At 45.6% G+C, this 16,245-nt stretch overlaps 1 protein-coding gene across 1 annotated transcript in view; it reads left to right on the forward strand.

The window, feature by feature from the left end:
• LOC147726613 (zinc finger SWIM domain-containing protein 6-like) overlaps positions 1–16,245 on the forward strand; it is a 304,204-nt gene that overhangs the window by 96,339 nt on the left and 191,620 nt on the right. Inside the window, exon 6 of the mRNA XM_086963481.1 lies at positions 12,400–12,550. Within this exon, the coding sequence (XP_086819607.1) occupies positions 12,400–12,550 (151 nt within the window). The remainder of the gene's footprint in view (positions 1–12,399; positions 12,551–16,245) is intronic.

The raw sequence follows: 16,245 nt of genomic DNA on the forward strand, positions 1-16,245 counted from the left end.
GGGCATCAACTCATTGTTCGTTTTCTTTCCGCCATTTGGATTTGGAATTTGGATAGGTATTTATAGAGCGCAAACGTTCGCTCCGGAAGGAGCATCATGGCGCTGACAAACCAATGACCAAATCACAAAGAAGGTAGTGGGGGGCTAGATGGCTGCTTTGGTCCAGTCATCAGAGAGATTAAAAATCCACGTTTTGAGATGTTTCCTAAACGGCTTTTCAAGCGTCTGAAATCTGAGATGCCTTGGCATGCTGTTCCAGGCTCTGATAGCCAGGGAACTAAGTGTTTTACCGCCTTTAGACTTCAGATTGAATTTGGAGGGGGTCATGAGGTTTTCTTGCGAGGATCTGAGAGAGCGGCCCGGTGTGTAGTGGGGGAAGCGGCTTGACAAATATGCTGGACCGGATTTGTTGAAGGCTCGGAAAGCTACAATGAGAATTTTAAAGAGTATTCTCTTATGCAAGGGGAGCCAATGTAAGGATTTAAGAGCAGAGGAGATTGAGGATTTGCGTGGGAGTTTAAGGACAAGGCGCGCAGCAGTGTGTAGGACGCCTTGAAGTTTCAATCGGTGGACTTTTTGGTCCCTGCCAGGAGGCCGTTACAGTAGTCCACTCGAGAGAGTATGAGGGCTACCGCGATGGTCTTTCTGGAGTCGAGCGGGAGGAAGTCAAAGAACTTTCTCAGGGACTTTATGATGCCGAAGCATTTACCTGCTACGGTCGTGGCGTGGGTATCGAAAGAGAGATCGGAATCAAAAATAACTCCGAGGTTTCTGGCTGATGAAACTGTCTGAGGTGGGGCAGCGGAATTATCAGGCCACCACAGGGCGGGGCAAAAAGAAGCGTTCTTACCAATGGGCAGGATCTCGGTTTTATTCGAGTTGCAGCAGAGGTGGTTGGCGTCCATCCATTGAAAGACCGCTGTGAGACAGTGCTTAAGATTGAGTTCGGCCGTGTTTGAATTGTCGTCGATAGGGATGACAAGCTGGGTATCGTCGGCATAAGACGTGACGGTTATGCCGAACGATTCTATGAGGGTAAGCAGAGGGATGAGATATATATTAAAAAGGAGGGGACTCAGAATGGAGCCCTGAGGAACTCCACAAGAGACCATTTTTTCTTTTGAATGGAAGGGACCCAGTGTGACAGTTTGAGACCTGTCGCAGAGGAAAGAACTAATCCAGGCTAGGGCCGAGTTTGTAACGCCGATGTCCTTGAGTCTGTTAAGCAGAATGGAGTGAGAAATGGTATCGAATGCTGCCGTGAGGTCAAGAAGGATCAGGATGGCCTTCTTCCTTTGATCTTGGAGGGTTTTAATGGTATCGGTCAGCTCGATCAAGGCGGTTTCGGTAGAATGTTTAGACCGGAAACCGGATTGTTGGGGGTGAAGGAGGTTGTGAGTGTCAAGAAAGGACTTGAGCTCCTTGTGGACTAACTGTTCAGTTATTTTGCCTAGTGCAGGTAATAAGGTGATGGGATGGAGGTTAGTTAGGTCGGAGGGGGGTTTGTTTGCCTTTTTCATGAGAGGTTTAACCACCCCTTTTTTCCAGGAGAGGGGAACAGAACCAGTTTTGAGGGAGAGGTTGACTATTTCATTAATGATAGGATTGACTTCATCAATGATGATATGGAGGATCTTGGGGGGACAAGGGTCAGAGGGGGAGCCAGATTTGCATGAAAGGATCGCTTCTCTGGTCTGAGTCAAGGTCACCGGGGTAAAGTGGTAGAGACTGTTAGCGATTGGGCGAGGTTGGTTTAGATCCAAGATTGAGTGCACAGGGGGAGAGGGGGGAAGTTTTTATGGATGGAGGAGATTTTTTCATCAAAGTAGTCAGAAATCTTGTCACACAGCTCTTGGGAAGGGGGGATTTCTGGTTGAAGAGCTTTAGGTTTGTTGAAAGATTTTACTATGGAAAAGAGGGTTTTTTGTTTTTGACTGGCCTCTTTAATGGCGTTTACATAGTATGTTCTTTTTGCTGATTTGATTGTTGAAAGATAATTTTTCCTCTGCAGGATGTAGTAGTTACGATCATCAATGTCGTAGGATCTACGCCATTTGCGTTCAGCTTTCCTGCAGAGTAGGTGAGCGGCTGTTAGATCAGGCGTGTACCAGGGGGCTTTAATTTTCGATTTCTTTAGGGTATTGCCTTTGTTATTCGGAGGGCATCGTTTTGAGATTTCGTGAGAGAGCCAGTTGTTGAGACATACTGCATCAGTATCGATGTTACCAGAGGAAGAAGGGGTAGTGGTAGGAGAGAAGGGATGGGAACTGAAACTTTTCTCGACAGTTTTCCAATTAATAGAGTGAATGGGTTGGCGAGTGCGTTTTATGCAGGTAGGCGGAGGAACGCTTGAAATGTGAAAGGGGATCAAACAGTGGTCAGTCCAAATTTGGGGGGTGGGGGACAAGGTGGTGATAGACGGGAAATTGGAACAGACACCATCCAAAGTGTGACCAAGAGAATGAGTAGGCAATTTGACGGTTTGTTGCAGCTTAAAGATGTCTAGTGTCTGCAGAAAATTTCTGGTAAGGGGGTCGAAAGATTTTTCGAGATGTAGATTAAAGTCGCCCAAGAGGGTGAAATGGGGGTAGCGGAGTAAGAAGTGTCCGAGGGCTTCGTGAAGGGAGTCAAGGAACTTCGCGGCATTGTCGGGTGGGCGGTAAATCAAACCCCCGGAGAAGGAAAGGGTTTGACTAAGTTTAATGGAGAAACCTAGCCCCTCTGTATCCGTGAGAGGGTCGAGGCAGAAGGTGTGGCAGCTAAAGGAGTTCCTCAGGATGAATGCAACACCTCCTCCTCTACCTTTCTGTCTGTCCTGTCTGTGAAAGGAGTAGCCAGGGGGGAGGGCGATGGCTATGTCTGGGTTACTGTCTTCAGTAAGCCAGGTCTCGGTGATAAAGAGACAATCTAGGTCATGGTCAATGATGAGGTCGTGGATATCCTGACTATGTTTACACAATGACCTAGCATTTACCAGACCGCCTGTAAAGTGCGGACTGTTGGGGGAGGTTGGCTGTTTGGAGGCGAAGTTGAGAGTCCAACGACAATTGTTACAGCTGGTGGAGCCGAATACATTAGCAAGATCAAGCTTGCAGGGGCAGTCAGATCTACCTTGGAGTTTGAGGAGGACGTTGGGAGCGTACCTGATGGTTGGAGGAATTTGGGCAGGGGTTCCTGCACCTGGCGCGGTCTTGGCGCGGACGGGCGCAGACGGGCTTGCCTTAGGTGCGCCTTCGGCGCGCAAACGGCGCTCCCGCTGCGCTCGTCCGCTGCGCGTTCTATGCATGCACATTTGTAGAGAGAGGAATGGGGCGTGGCCTAAAAAGGGGGCGGAGTCAGCGCGCACGCCGCTGGTGATGGCGGCTGCTGGCAGAGAGGGGCGCGACCAGCTAGTAATCAGCTGTGCGCACGGTGAGTGTGAGCGCTAATTAGTGCCTTGTTATTTTAAAAACACATAGGATTTAGTGACACCACACAGAGCAACAAATGAAGGAAAATGAGCAGTTTTAAAACAATAGAGTACCTCCAGCTCCCGGCTTCCGCCTCAGGACTGGGTCAAAGGTTTACTGGCTGCCGCTTGTAGTCAGCGGTTTAAGTACGCCGATCAGGGGGCGTGGCCTAAAAAGGGGGCGGAGTCAGCGCGCACGCCGCTGGTGATGGCGGCTGCTGGCAGAGAGTAGAGAGGGGCGCGACCAGCTAGTAATCAGCTGTGCGCACGGTGAGTGTGAGCGCTAATTAGTGCCTTGTTATTTTAAAAACACATAGGATTTAGTGACACCACACAGAGCAACAAATGAAGGAAAATGAGCAGTTTTAAAACAATAGAGTACCTCCAGCTCCCGGCTTCCGCCTCAGGACTGGGTCATTGGGTTCGGACATGTATTACAACGCTCCAGTTTTCTGGATCCTCTGTGTGTAATCCACTCTACCCTCGTCTGCATTGTTTTCGAACAAATTTCCCATCCCTAGTGTATCGAAATTTGGATTTTTTTCTTTTTTTGCTGAGCTGCAACAATCCAAATGTGGCCTTTGGGTCTCTTCTTGTCTGGACTGCCTTGCACTCATTTGAATCTATTGATACTGTGCAGATGGAACAGACTCCGTTTAGATTCTGATCTCAGTGCTGTTCCAGGTTTCTACAGATAGAATTTCATGAGGTCTGCAATCTGTGCCCATCTCCTGCTTGCAAAGAAGATTGAGGCTGGTCGGTCGTTTCCATCCAAAAATACCTTGCGATACCATCGGGCACAACTCTGATGCTGAGACCTGACATCAAGCACACACCCAATATCTTCAGACAACCAGAAGAGGAAGATCTGGAAGCTTCAGTTGCCGAAGCTGAAAGGGCCTTTTTGGTTCCAGATTCTGACTTCGATATTGATTTAGAGTCTCACGATCTTCTGCCAGGTCATGGTGCTGAGAGTACTCACCTGCCCACACCAACCTTCAGTTCCTATAAAACAAAAGGCACCCGGGCCACCACTGCCATCTTGCCCTGATGAGCACGGATATTCAGCTTTGGCTGCCCCACCCTCCAGCTCGGCACCTAGAACACAAACTAAGTCTTCCAGCTCCGCACCACTGTATTGGTTCTGAAAGTGAAAATTGATTCAGTTCTGGAACTTTTGCCACCAAACTAGAAATCTGCTCCTACAACACTCCTAGAGCTAATTTTAGAGAGAATACTCGGTCTAAAACAACAGGATCTATATACACCCAGAGACTGGCCACATAATCTCAAATGCGGCGTCCATGCCTTCTAAGAGGCAAACCTCTTTCCAACAGGACATTGATCTCCCAATACCCTTAACTAGGAAGAAAAAGGAAATAGCTACCAGTCCCTTGCACCCTGTTCCTCCTTCTCCATCCCAAATACATCCATCACCTGTACATCATTCACCTCAAAATATTTTAAAACATTATAGCTCCTGATTCTCCACATACAGACCCTGATATAGGAGTCCATTACAGAGCAAGATTATGACATCGACTATCCAGAGGACCCCGATCCGGACCTATAACCTGCCAAACCCTTGTCTCCTGACAATACTTCATCATATCCGGAGCTTATAGCAGCATACCATGGGGTAAAGCTACAAAAAGAATCTATGGAAGATTTGTTTTATTGGACACACTAGTCACTACCCATAGAACATCTCCATCTCTTCCAATGTGAAAAGGCATAATGCGCCATACAGATTATATTTTTAAAGACCATGCACGCTATTACCCCTAGGGTAGTCAAAGTATAAAACTGCACAATCTTAGTTATTAGAAGTCATCTTCCACCAGACTCCCTGTTTGTTTAAAATGTCCATAAAAGCGCAAATTCTCAAAGTACAGCAGATCCACCACCTCCTGATCTTCCTAGACATGTCTGGGGTCGACTACAGCCGTTTCTTTCCACCTGGTAGTCCACAAAATCAAACAAGTGGGTGTTGTACATTATCCAAAATGGTTATTGCCTGAAGGTAATCAGCAATTCTCCTAGTATTCCACCTTGAACCCACAATCTCTCTGGAACATCAATTGCTCAAACAGGAAGTTCAAACTATTACGCAAAGAAGCTATAGAGCCAGTTCTTACACAGCGTCCGGGGTTTACTTCCTGTACTTCTCAATTACCAAAAAGGACAGGTTCCTATGGTCTATTTTAGATTGAAGGCCTCTAAATCACTACATACACTCCAAACTGCTTCCATATGGTCACACTTCAAGTGCTTCCACTTCTGAAGCAAGGCAACTTAATGTCAGCACTAGAGTTGCAGGAGGCATACTTAACATTCCCATTCACCCAGCAAATCACAAATATCTCCGATTTGTGGTAGCTGGGAAACATTATTAATTAAAAGTCCTTCCATTTGGAGTCATCCCTGCACCCATAGTGTTCCCCAAATGCTTAGCAGTGGTAGCAGCGCATTTAGGAAGACAAACCATTCGGGTCTTCCATATGTGGGCAACTGGCTTATCCAAGCCAATACACATCTTATGTCATCAACATACTCAAATAACCTTAATCTCCGGTATCAGCTGGGATTCACTATCCATACTCAAATTCCATCATAGCTGCAACCATATCCAGTGGCTATGCTCAACACTCCAGTAGTTCTATCCCTATGCAGCCTGGATTCAAGAATTTCAATCACTGCTTCCACAATTTCAAGCCAATCCATACTTAATAGTGAAAACTTTCATGCTTCATTGCAAATCGTTCTGCTTTGCAAGAGTGCCTCCTGCAAGACGATACATTCTTTCCCTACAGGAATGTTTAGCACGACCGTGGGCTCACAGGGTCCACTGGACAATATAGTGTTGGTAGACGGACTCACTCTGCAGTGGTGAAACGTTCAAGATCTGCTAAAAGGGCACCCATTCATCGACCCTGTTCAACAGGTCGTTCTAACAGCAGATGCATCCCTTACATAATGGGGTGCTCGCCAATAAGAGCTTGGGTTGTGGAGGGTAGGGGAACACTACAGCTGTCACACCTCTCTCAGGACCATTTGTTGTTGGGCAATGTATCTCAAAATCAGTCTGTTAGTGGAACATATACCGGTAACAGACCATGACTTTGACCGCCTCCTCAGTAGGATACTGTAACCAGTCCAGGAGTGGAAGCTCCACCCAAAGTCCTCCTCCCATACTTCCAAAAATAGGTCTCTTTGTGGCAGAGAATGCAAAATGCCCAAACGTCTACTCCAGGTTCCCGCACCCCCTATCCAAAGGCCATACCCTGTAGGTCAATTGATCAGGAATTTTTGCCGAAGCTTTTCTCCCTCTCTGCTTCCATTTCTGGTTTCAAAGCTTAGGCAGAGGTCTCTCACCCTCATTCTGATATTTCCTACATGGGCTCGTTAACCATGTTTCACCACTCTATAACTTTAAGTAGATTCCCACGACAAGCGTCACATAAACCATGGCAAAATCGGCCCCCCAAACCCAAAGAAGCAAAACCTGGTGATTTGGCTCCAGGAATTTTCATAACCAATAGATTGATCCACTCAATGCATCTTTACAAAACTAGATTTTTTTACCGCTTGCATTTTCAATGCTTCTGCCTTGCTCACACTTAATAGGCCTACATCTTGCAGCAGTGGCTGCCTATCTTCAAAATAATCTTTGTTCAGAGTGCCAGTTATTACGACTTTCACGGAAGTCCTTAAAAGACTGATACCACCAAGGGTCCCATCTGCATGGAATTTCAATATTGGTCTTACGAGACTTATGGGTCCACCCTTTGAACCATTGCACAATTGCCTTGCAACTCGAAAGACTTCAAATACACAACATCTGGAGCCTACACTAGATGGCAAGAGAGTGCACATCATGTGGATTCACAGCACTGCATGCCAAGAACAGCTGCTTACAGGGTAATTAACATAATCCTTAAATATTTCCAGACTCCACAAAATATGGAGTTATCAACCTGCAACCCTTTTATAGACCAGTAACCAAATTCCCTATAGTTTCACGTGTCAAAAGACCAGGCTGTATTTCCATTAACTGGAATCTTAATTTTTGCAAATTTTACTTAATCCCATGACTGAAATGTTTTGTAAAAAAAAAGTGTCCTTTGAGCTAGAATTGCATTGTGTATTAAAAATCAACCAATCTGTGTGAATGTATAGGTTTATATATTCTACAAGAAAGTATTTTATCAGTTTTCAAGATGTGTGAAAACAGTAAGAGTCTCTATCACATCCAGGATTGAAAGGTTTAGAGACCTTTTGAGACATCAAATTTGGCAGCCAGTGAAATATTGAATGAAATAAGCAATTTTGTTCTGCATGTACTGTTTTATTTTTATCAAACGTGTTTCATTTAGAACATCACCACAGTCATATTGGTGGTCCGAAAGTTTGCAAGTAAAGTTAATCAGTATTACAGCATAAATGTAAATGTACAGGTATTTATATAGCGCAAATCACCAACCGGTCTCTAAGCGCTTGCTTAGGGAACCCGTCCTGGTATTCCCCTGTGAGAACCCCGGAAGGGTATCCGCAAGGTGAAAGCCAGGCATCCCGCCGCGAGGGGCCGTTGTGGAGATTAAGCAAGCTATTGCCCAGAGTCGCAGAGTGTGAACCCATGAATCGAGTAGGCACCGGAGCGAGAATTGTCGAGTCCATGGACATTTTAGGACTCAAGACCCCGCCGAGCCGGGAATTGAACCCTGGTCCCGGGCTGACATCTGCTTCCAGGTCTGCCTCCTCTAACCAGTGAGCCACACTTCTCCACAATACAAGTATTGGTCTACATTGAAGCGTAATCGCGTATTCAATGGCCTTTTCTTTTCAAATTAACATATCACGACACCTCAAGCCTCCGACATAGCAGGCTCCCAGTTTCCCCTGTCATGACTCTCCATTTCGGTGTTCTTCCTTGCAAATAGTCATGTCGTTCTCAAGTAGTATTTGGAGGAGAGTAGACAGTTTCCAGTGTAGGGGTGCCTCCATAGCTATGGTTAGCCTCTTGGCTGTCCGTATCTCGTTCTGCCAAATAATCCTTGAGGGGGGCCTTACGTGTGTTTTAGCCATGAGGTAATCTGGAGCATCAATGCATAAGTTTGATTGTTGCAGGCTGTAGAGTCTTACAGCCACTCACCCGCTTCGGAAGTGCTGCGGCTTCCCCAGTACATTGTGACCCTGCTTTTTTTGTGTCATTTGCCAAGAGTAGTGCCATTGCTGTGAAACGTTTGGTTCTTTTGGGAGTGTCCTTGGCACAACTTACTGTTATGAGTGAGCAGATGATTCTGTCATTTGAGCCAGCAGAGGTGAAACCTTTTTACCCAATAAGCCTGGAGAGAAGAGTACTCCCATGCCAAATGGACTAAACCCACATGCTCCACAGCATGTGCAGCTATGGTAGAAGGAAGGATCTTTACAGTGCTGGTGTACTGTAGGCTCTGTGTAAATAGGTGAAATGTAAAAGCTTGTCGCTAATTTAGGGATTTTAGTCCCATTTGAGCATCATAGTATCACCACTGCATTTTTGATAAGGTTACACCCAAATCGTCATTCCAGGCCCCAATCACTTGGTTCGGTCACATGCTGGCTTATAGCAGAAACAACCATCTTTGTATTGGAAATGGTTGTCAGATGTGTCAGCAGGGCAAAGTCAGTTGGCTCTTCCGGATAGACCGGGATCTTTTCCCAAACTTGCTGTGGAGTCTTGCAAATATAAAAATATCTAAGGTTGTAGGGTTCCTGCAAGCTTGGAATTGTTGCAGTGTAAAACTGTCCATTCACATATAAGTGACCAGGCTCTGATAAAGCTTCTTATGTAGGGTTGGCTGTTCCACCTGTTCATTGGTGAGTGGTGGTAAGGAATTATTCAAAAGTGGAATCACTGGAGAGTATAAAAAGGGGGTTCCACTCTGCAGCTTAGTGTGCGCCATACCCAGCAATTTTCAGCAACTGTTTTCACCTCTTTGGGCCTAGTCAATCCCAGAGGTAGTTTTCTCATCAAGGCTGCACCTTCTTCTGAGATGCCCGGAATCGCCGGTCTGGCTTAAGGATGTGAGAGTGGTCACTAGCCGAAGAAGCATATATGAAACTTACCAATAGTTTCGAAAAACTACAAGCAGACCTGATGGACTGGTGAGAAATGTGTACATCTGGGCTGACGGAGGAAGAGACCTCTGCCCACAATACCTTGGGGAGCGGGGAAAGCCGGTATAATGGGGGGGGCAAATTGATTGGGAAATGCTCTAAGAGGGTATGTGGTAGATATGGACAATGTCTGTAACCAGACCCATGAATTTGGTGCAGACCGGCAGTGGTCTAATCTGGAATAATTGAGTGTTAAGTAAGTGTGTGAATTTTTTCACTGGAGAGATGTTCCGGTCACCAGAGATCATAAAGCCCAAAAATAATCTGACATCCTGCAATACTTTCACCAAGTGTATGGCGCGAGCATCCTATACCTGGGCAATCAAGGTCTGGATTTAGCACTACATTAAAATCCCCTCCCCACAGCATACGGTCTACCTCAGTGTCGCAGAATGTGGAGAATAGCTAAAAAGACATGGGGTGAATAGATATTTGATGCGTATACATTTAAGTGCCAGCTTTACATTTTCCAAGAAGCCTATTAGGACCACAAATCACCAGTCTATTTCAGCGTGCTGGTGATGTAGTCAAATGCGACATACGGTTGCAACAGAATAAAAACCCCTCATGAGTATTTGCTATATGAGGAGAAAACTTTGGGAGCCCCATTTCCGAGTGAAATAGTTTCTTGTGGATAGGTGCATTTTGGTGTCAAGTATTTGTGGAATGGGATTTTAAGCCAGCAGTCCACTTTGAAGAGTTCCAAGTAGGTCTAAACGTCTTTCAGAACTTAGTGGCCTCCACCTCGGAAGAAGTGAGCTTTACTCTCAATGTCTACATGCAGACAAGTAGGGTATAAAAATGGCATATTCCACATTGCAGTTGCGCAGCGTGCACTTTACTTCCATGAATTTCCAGCGTACGCTCTGTACCGTCGTACTAAAGGATGGGAGAATAGAAATCGATGAGCCTTGATATTGCATTGGGCCATATCCTCTAGCCAGCCGCAGGATAGTGTCCCGGTCTCAAATTCATAACTCGCACAGTCATGGGCCTCGGTAGAGGGGGGGGAGGCAAGGGGAAGGACGAGCTGTTTAGGCCAAATGGGTCAACCATAATTTATTCAACAAACCTGGCCATCTTACCAGTTTTCATGGACACTGCTCTACCAGCTATCCAGACGTTGTGTAGTGATCTTGCCTCCAGGTCCTAGTTTATTGATACAGCTAGGGACCGTTTCCCAATTGGCACCAGTTTGGATTTGGTTTCTGTAAGGTAGTCTTCCAGGTCTGAGATTTTCCTCTCCGCTTGGGCCATTCTGACAGTGCTGGTCCATCCATTTTGTTAGTTGATCCAGTCATGCAGTGATTATGTCCATATTTGCGTTCACGGATTAAAGACTAGTTTTGAGCGGTGCGGTTGTGGAGTAAGCTGTGACTGCTTGGTCCAGGCTGGAGTCCCAGTTGCCGTCAGCCACAGCTTTTCTTGTCTGGTAGCATCTTTCCCATTGCTGTATTCTGGTTGGAGGAGGCGTGGGGGGGAGGGTGGGTAGGTGCGTGGGGGGAGTGAGAGAGGTACTCCCCCCTTGGCATTGGATAAACTACCACCGGGAGAAGTAAGTATGTTCTAGTCCTCACGAGGTGTCAATCAGCAAAAATCTGTCTCCGGGCACCAGGACACAACATACAGAGTAGATGGTGGAAATTTGGGGAGAGAGGAAAGCTAGTACAGCTTTTATAAGATACTGCACCCAACTATGTGTCCTCCAGGACGTTCACATTAGTCTTGGGCCCTCGCATCACCAAGCAAAAACGGCGAAATGGGTACGCAGCATCGCCATCTCTGCCTCTGTCCCGCCACCACTAACCTGCAGCTCTGAGGTTGTCCAGGGCCCTCAAGGATTGTTTCCTGACTGTCTGCCAGTCCCCTGGTGCCCAGGACAGCAACACGGTTGGTGGAAGCTAAATGGCTCTGGTGGAGCCCCTAGTGTGCAGGCTGCCAGACATTTCAGAGTCCTCCATTCAGGCCACAATGTATTTGTCAGCCCCAATGGCCCTTCTGGGTGTGGCGCTGTTTTGTTAGAAGGGTGGGGTGATGGGGCAGCCTTGGGCTCATCGGCAGCCCCTATTGCAGCCGGGTCTCTGTGGCCACCAGGCCCCCAATGTACCACAGTCTGAGATGGCAGCTGCACCTACACCTGCAGCCCAGCAGGTCCCCACACAACTCTGCAGGCTCATCTCTCGGCCTCCACCAATGCGGCTAATGTCCTGCCATGGCGGAGGCCCAATTGCCGTTGTTGGTGTGGTATGGTGCGAACTGTCCTCTTGGCAGCCTGCTTGGCTATTAATGGTAATTTACTTGTAAACTTGGGATTTCAAAAGATGAATTGCTGAATTTTGGAAATCCAGTACTCTTCGTGCCATTTTTCAACTTAAGATATGTAGCAGTTGTCTGTGTAACCAAGTGAAATTTTAGCACATATCAAACTCCTTAAAATGCATTCTTTTGAGCAGGTCATTGCTGACTAGCTCTGCTTAAGAGGGACCGTTGTACGGACTACTCCATTCTTAGTAGGTATGGCAAAGGCTACTATACTGATTCTCAATACAGACCTATGTAGCAAAAACAATTGTTGCAGAGCTTAAGATGGTGTGTTTCAGTTGGGATCTGTGTGGTTTAATTTTCCCTGAATTCCTAAAAGTTGGGCAGTTTATTTCTTAAGGCCTCCTGAGGTAACATTTCTGTCTAGTTTTCTCTGACCATTACCACTTGGTTTGTTCGATAAGTATTTGTACGTTTGTTTGTTAATTTTCAATGTTTGCGCTGATTTGTAGCTGTGGTTTGTCTTCCAGGTGCGAGAGATGTTGAAGATGAGGGACTCTAATGGAGCTCGCATGTTGACGTTAATAACGGAGCAGTTCATGGCTGACCCGAGGCTTTCTCTTTGGAGGCAACAGGGTACGGCAATGACTGACAAGTACCGGCAGCTGTGGGATGAACTAGGTAAATTAAACGTTGACACTTACTGTTTGCTCAAAGAATGGATGACCTTTCTAAAATGCTCTGGAATTGTTTTTTATTTATCTTTGTGTATTTGGATTTTGATTATGGCCTGCAGCTTTCATAGTTCTGTGATGGTTCTAGTTTCTAGGAACTGAAAGAAAATCACTGGTCCGCACTGCCGTGGATAATTTTGTGGTTGTTGCAGTAGTTGTAGATTGTATTAAGAGTACCCACTTATCACTACTTTGAATGATTGCCCTAGCCCAGTTGCAGCATCAGCGTCCATTAAATGTATTGCAAATATTCTACACCGCCTACGTGTTGCTCATGGACATGTTGCCAAACCTACTCTGTGCTCGGAGTACTATGGTATCTGTAGGTACAGCGTACTCGGCTGACCTGCTGCTATTCAAAACCCCCTGGAGTTAATTTCTCTACCTCCTTTTCAGGATCAATTTGAAGCAGCAAAACTAGTGGTGAGATTGAATAAAACTCTACTGAATTCCTGGCTCCACTACATTGCAGCTGAAAACGAGTCCATCCGATGGGCGTTTCAGTGAGCTGTAAAATGAATAGTGTCGAGTAGGGCTGACTATGCTTTTCTAGTGAATGGGGTGTACAGTGAGCGTTTGAGTCTGGTGCTGACAGATATTATAAAATATCTTAGACTCCTGGATTTGCTGGAAGGAGCGGGAGCACAGAAAGGGCAAGAGCTGAATACTCCTGATGCAACAGGACATTTAGAAGAAAATGGGGATGGAAAATAGAACCAGGGTTGGCGCAAACTGAGGAATGCGTCTGGGTCAATGAAAAGCTCAGTTACAAAGTTTTTGTAATTTATACCTCTCATAGAAACATATAATCTGGCCTTTGACAAGTAGAAAACATAGCAACTAGACCAACTGTACAAGCAAGGACAGCAACATCGAAAGCTAGATTGCGACAAATGTTGCTCATAGTAAACAGTTTGATTGTACTTGCCCTTTTAAAAATGTTGGAAACTGAATTAATTTTGCAAAAATGCATTTAGCAGAAACCAAATGCTTTGCAAGATACTCTGGACCAGTTTTTGTAGGTCGAAGGTATTTAATCTTTTAATGTCCTTTAACAATTTTTAAATAACACCGAGCCTTAGTACATGATGCTAGTTAACGGAATTGAAACCTTGTTTTCCCTTTATCACTCTGTCTTGCCTTTCTTGTAGTACAGGTGACAAAAGCCAAGCTCTTTAACTAGGTTTATTTTTGAGAACTAGTAGCAAGTGCCAGTAACTGCTTGGTGGTAACTGGGAAAAGAGCGATTATCTGGAGTCCGGTAGAAGGACAATTCTCAGATTTAGGATTTAATTAGTGGCACAAACTTTCTGAGCCTGTAAGGTTACTTTTTTCAGGCTATAAGCCTATCTACATATCGAAGTCTTCATTTACTTTACGGATTATTATTAAATTATCTTGGGTAGGAGTACAGCAAGCAAGTTCCATTGGCATTTTGTAAGTTTATTCTTAAATGTTGCCTCTAGAAAAGCATCCACGTTTGTTGCAGATTTCAACATGAAAGTGTATGCTTCTAAGACTTGCACAAAAACAGAAGCCATTTGCTATATTTAATGTTGGCTTGACTGTATGTGCTCAGTTACCTGCTTGGGTTCAGGCATTTCATCAATTTCCGCTTGGCCCAGCTCATTCCTAATAACCTATGCTTTGCAAGTTCATTGGCTCACCTTTGTATTGATCCTCCTTCCTTTGCAAAGCAAGCAAGGTTTCCTGCAATGCTGCAAGTTCACACCGTACAGAAAACAAAGTGACATTGATGGCTGAAGCAATTGGAGGTGTACTTGGATCAAATAACAATTGCAATTAAGAAATTGGCAACTACAGGTACTTGCAAATAAAGGTGCCGCTCCCGATAACTCGTTGAGCCTCACCACGGAAAACTCAAAACTCAGCTTGAGCTTAGTTTTACATTGTGTTATGTTCTGTCCCTTTGTGGCAAAAAGAGCAGCCATTTGCCTGTGTATTAAATGTATTAATTTCTGGGAGACAACCAAAAATCTACTAGATAGCCACTTTGCCAAGATGGTGACTAATGTGGTGAATATCTCATGCCCGCTTTCTGTGGCAGCCAGACCAGAGTTTCAATGGCAGTTGTTTCCAAGAGTGTACCAGATGAGCACTATTAAGAGACTTGCTGGTGTAAATGTACCTACACTGAGTTTGTGTGTATGTAGCTAAATCTTTCTCTGGTGGAGGCCCGGGTGTGGACTTTTACAAAAATGTCTCTTCAGTATTTGCAATGGTTTTAAATATTGAGACTATCTAAAAAAAAAAAAATGAGTTTAGGAAATGTTTCTGTATTGCACATTTTGCCCCATGAGTGGCCTTCTCGGGTCACACGTAAACCCATTACCATTGCCCTTCGCCTACTTCCAATGAGATCTCCATTTACGCTGCATTGGGTACATGTGTGCCTTACATTATAGAGGCACTTTGTTCTGATAGAGACTTCTAACTACAGGCCCCTCATATTGTGAATTTCCCCAGGCACCAGACTGTATCTGAAAGATTTTCATAGTAACTTCGTCGCGGGACTGTAGCTGACATCAGGTTGCTCTGAGTTGAGCCCACCCCGTTCCGAATGTGGCATTGGACCGCTATCTGCACCACCTCTGCCTGCCCATGTTATTTCCTTTCTTTTCCTTCCATAGCGTATCCACAACTTGCTCCCTCTAGTCTCAGACTGGGGTTATTTCCCTAATATTCCAGTGTGTAAGGGCAATTTCCCCTCCTATAACTACAGGATTTAAACCATGCAAGGACTGCCACAAGCAGATGTCTGTGATGTACCCCGACACACCAAGATCGGTCTCTGGTGTCTGGGCTCCAAGCATCATTTGGCCTTGTGTGCCAAATGTGCAAAGACGATACCCCAAAGCGGGCCACTATGCAGAGCTTTATGCCACAAAACATCAAAAGAAGTATAATAAGGACCGGTTGGGCGCAATTACACTCCGGCAGCTGATCTTGCAACCAGTCATCTTGACAGTCATTCATTTTACGAGTCCAAGAAGAGTTAAAAAAAAAAAACAAGAAATTTAAATATGGCACTCCCATCACCCAGAGTAGCACAAAGACCTGTTACATGAGGCTGCAAACTTTGATCTTGACCCCAGGAACACATTCCGACCCAACTTTCTGGGCCCTGTGGCAATACTGCATAAGCTCTGAGACTTTAAAGACTATGGACTACATCTTTGGTGCCAAACTGTACCTCTGTGAGCTCCAAGGATCCGAGGTGGCCTTGAGTCGGTCCACTGGTGGCAGGTCTGCACTGATACACTGTGCCACCTACCCTGATGTCAATCTTGGCTGAACTGCAATGTTTACTGCCTCAATGAATCACGCTGGAAGCGGAGCTAGTAGTCCTTTCTGACTCCAAGGCGATCTGAGTGCCCTCCAGAGACTTCACGTCTGCAACACATTCATCCAAGTTCTGACTCTGAATTATTCCCTGAATGCCGGCCTGAATTAAGAGGCATGTTTAGGAGCGCTACCGAAGTCTTGGACCTCAAACTACCCACCACTGATGTAAAAACCCAACATTTTGACAGAAGTGTTTCACCCTGGACAACCTAACCAGGAATGTCTATTGCAATTTGCTGAGGCCCTTATAGGCATCAGGGCCAAACCAGGATCTTG

Source organism: Lissotriton vulgaris, chromosome 3_1 (genome assembly GCF_964263255.1).
Source record: "Lissotriton vulgaris chromosome 3_1, aLisVul1.2, whole genome shotgun sequence".
NCBI classification, from domain to species: Eukaryota; Metazoa; Chordata; class Amphibia; order Caudata; family Salamandridae; genus Lissotriton; species Lissotriton vulgaris.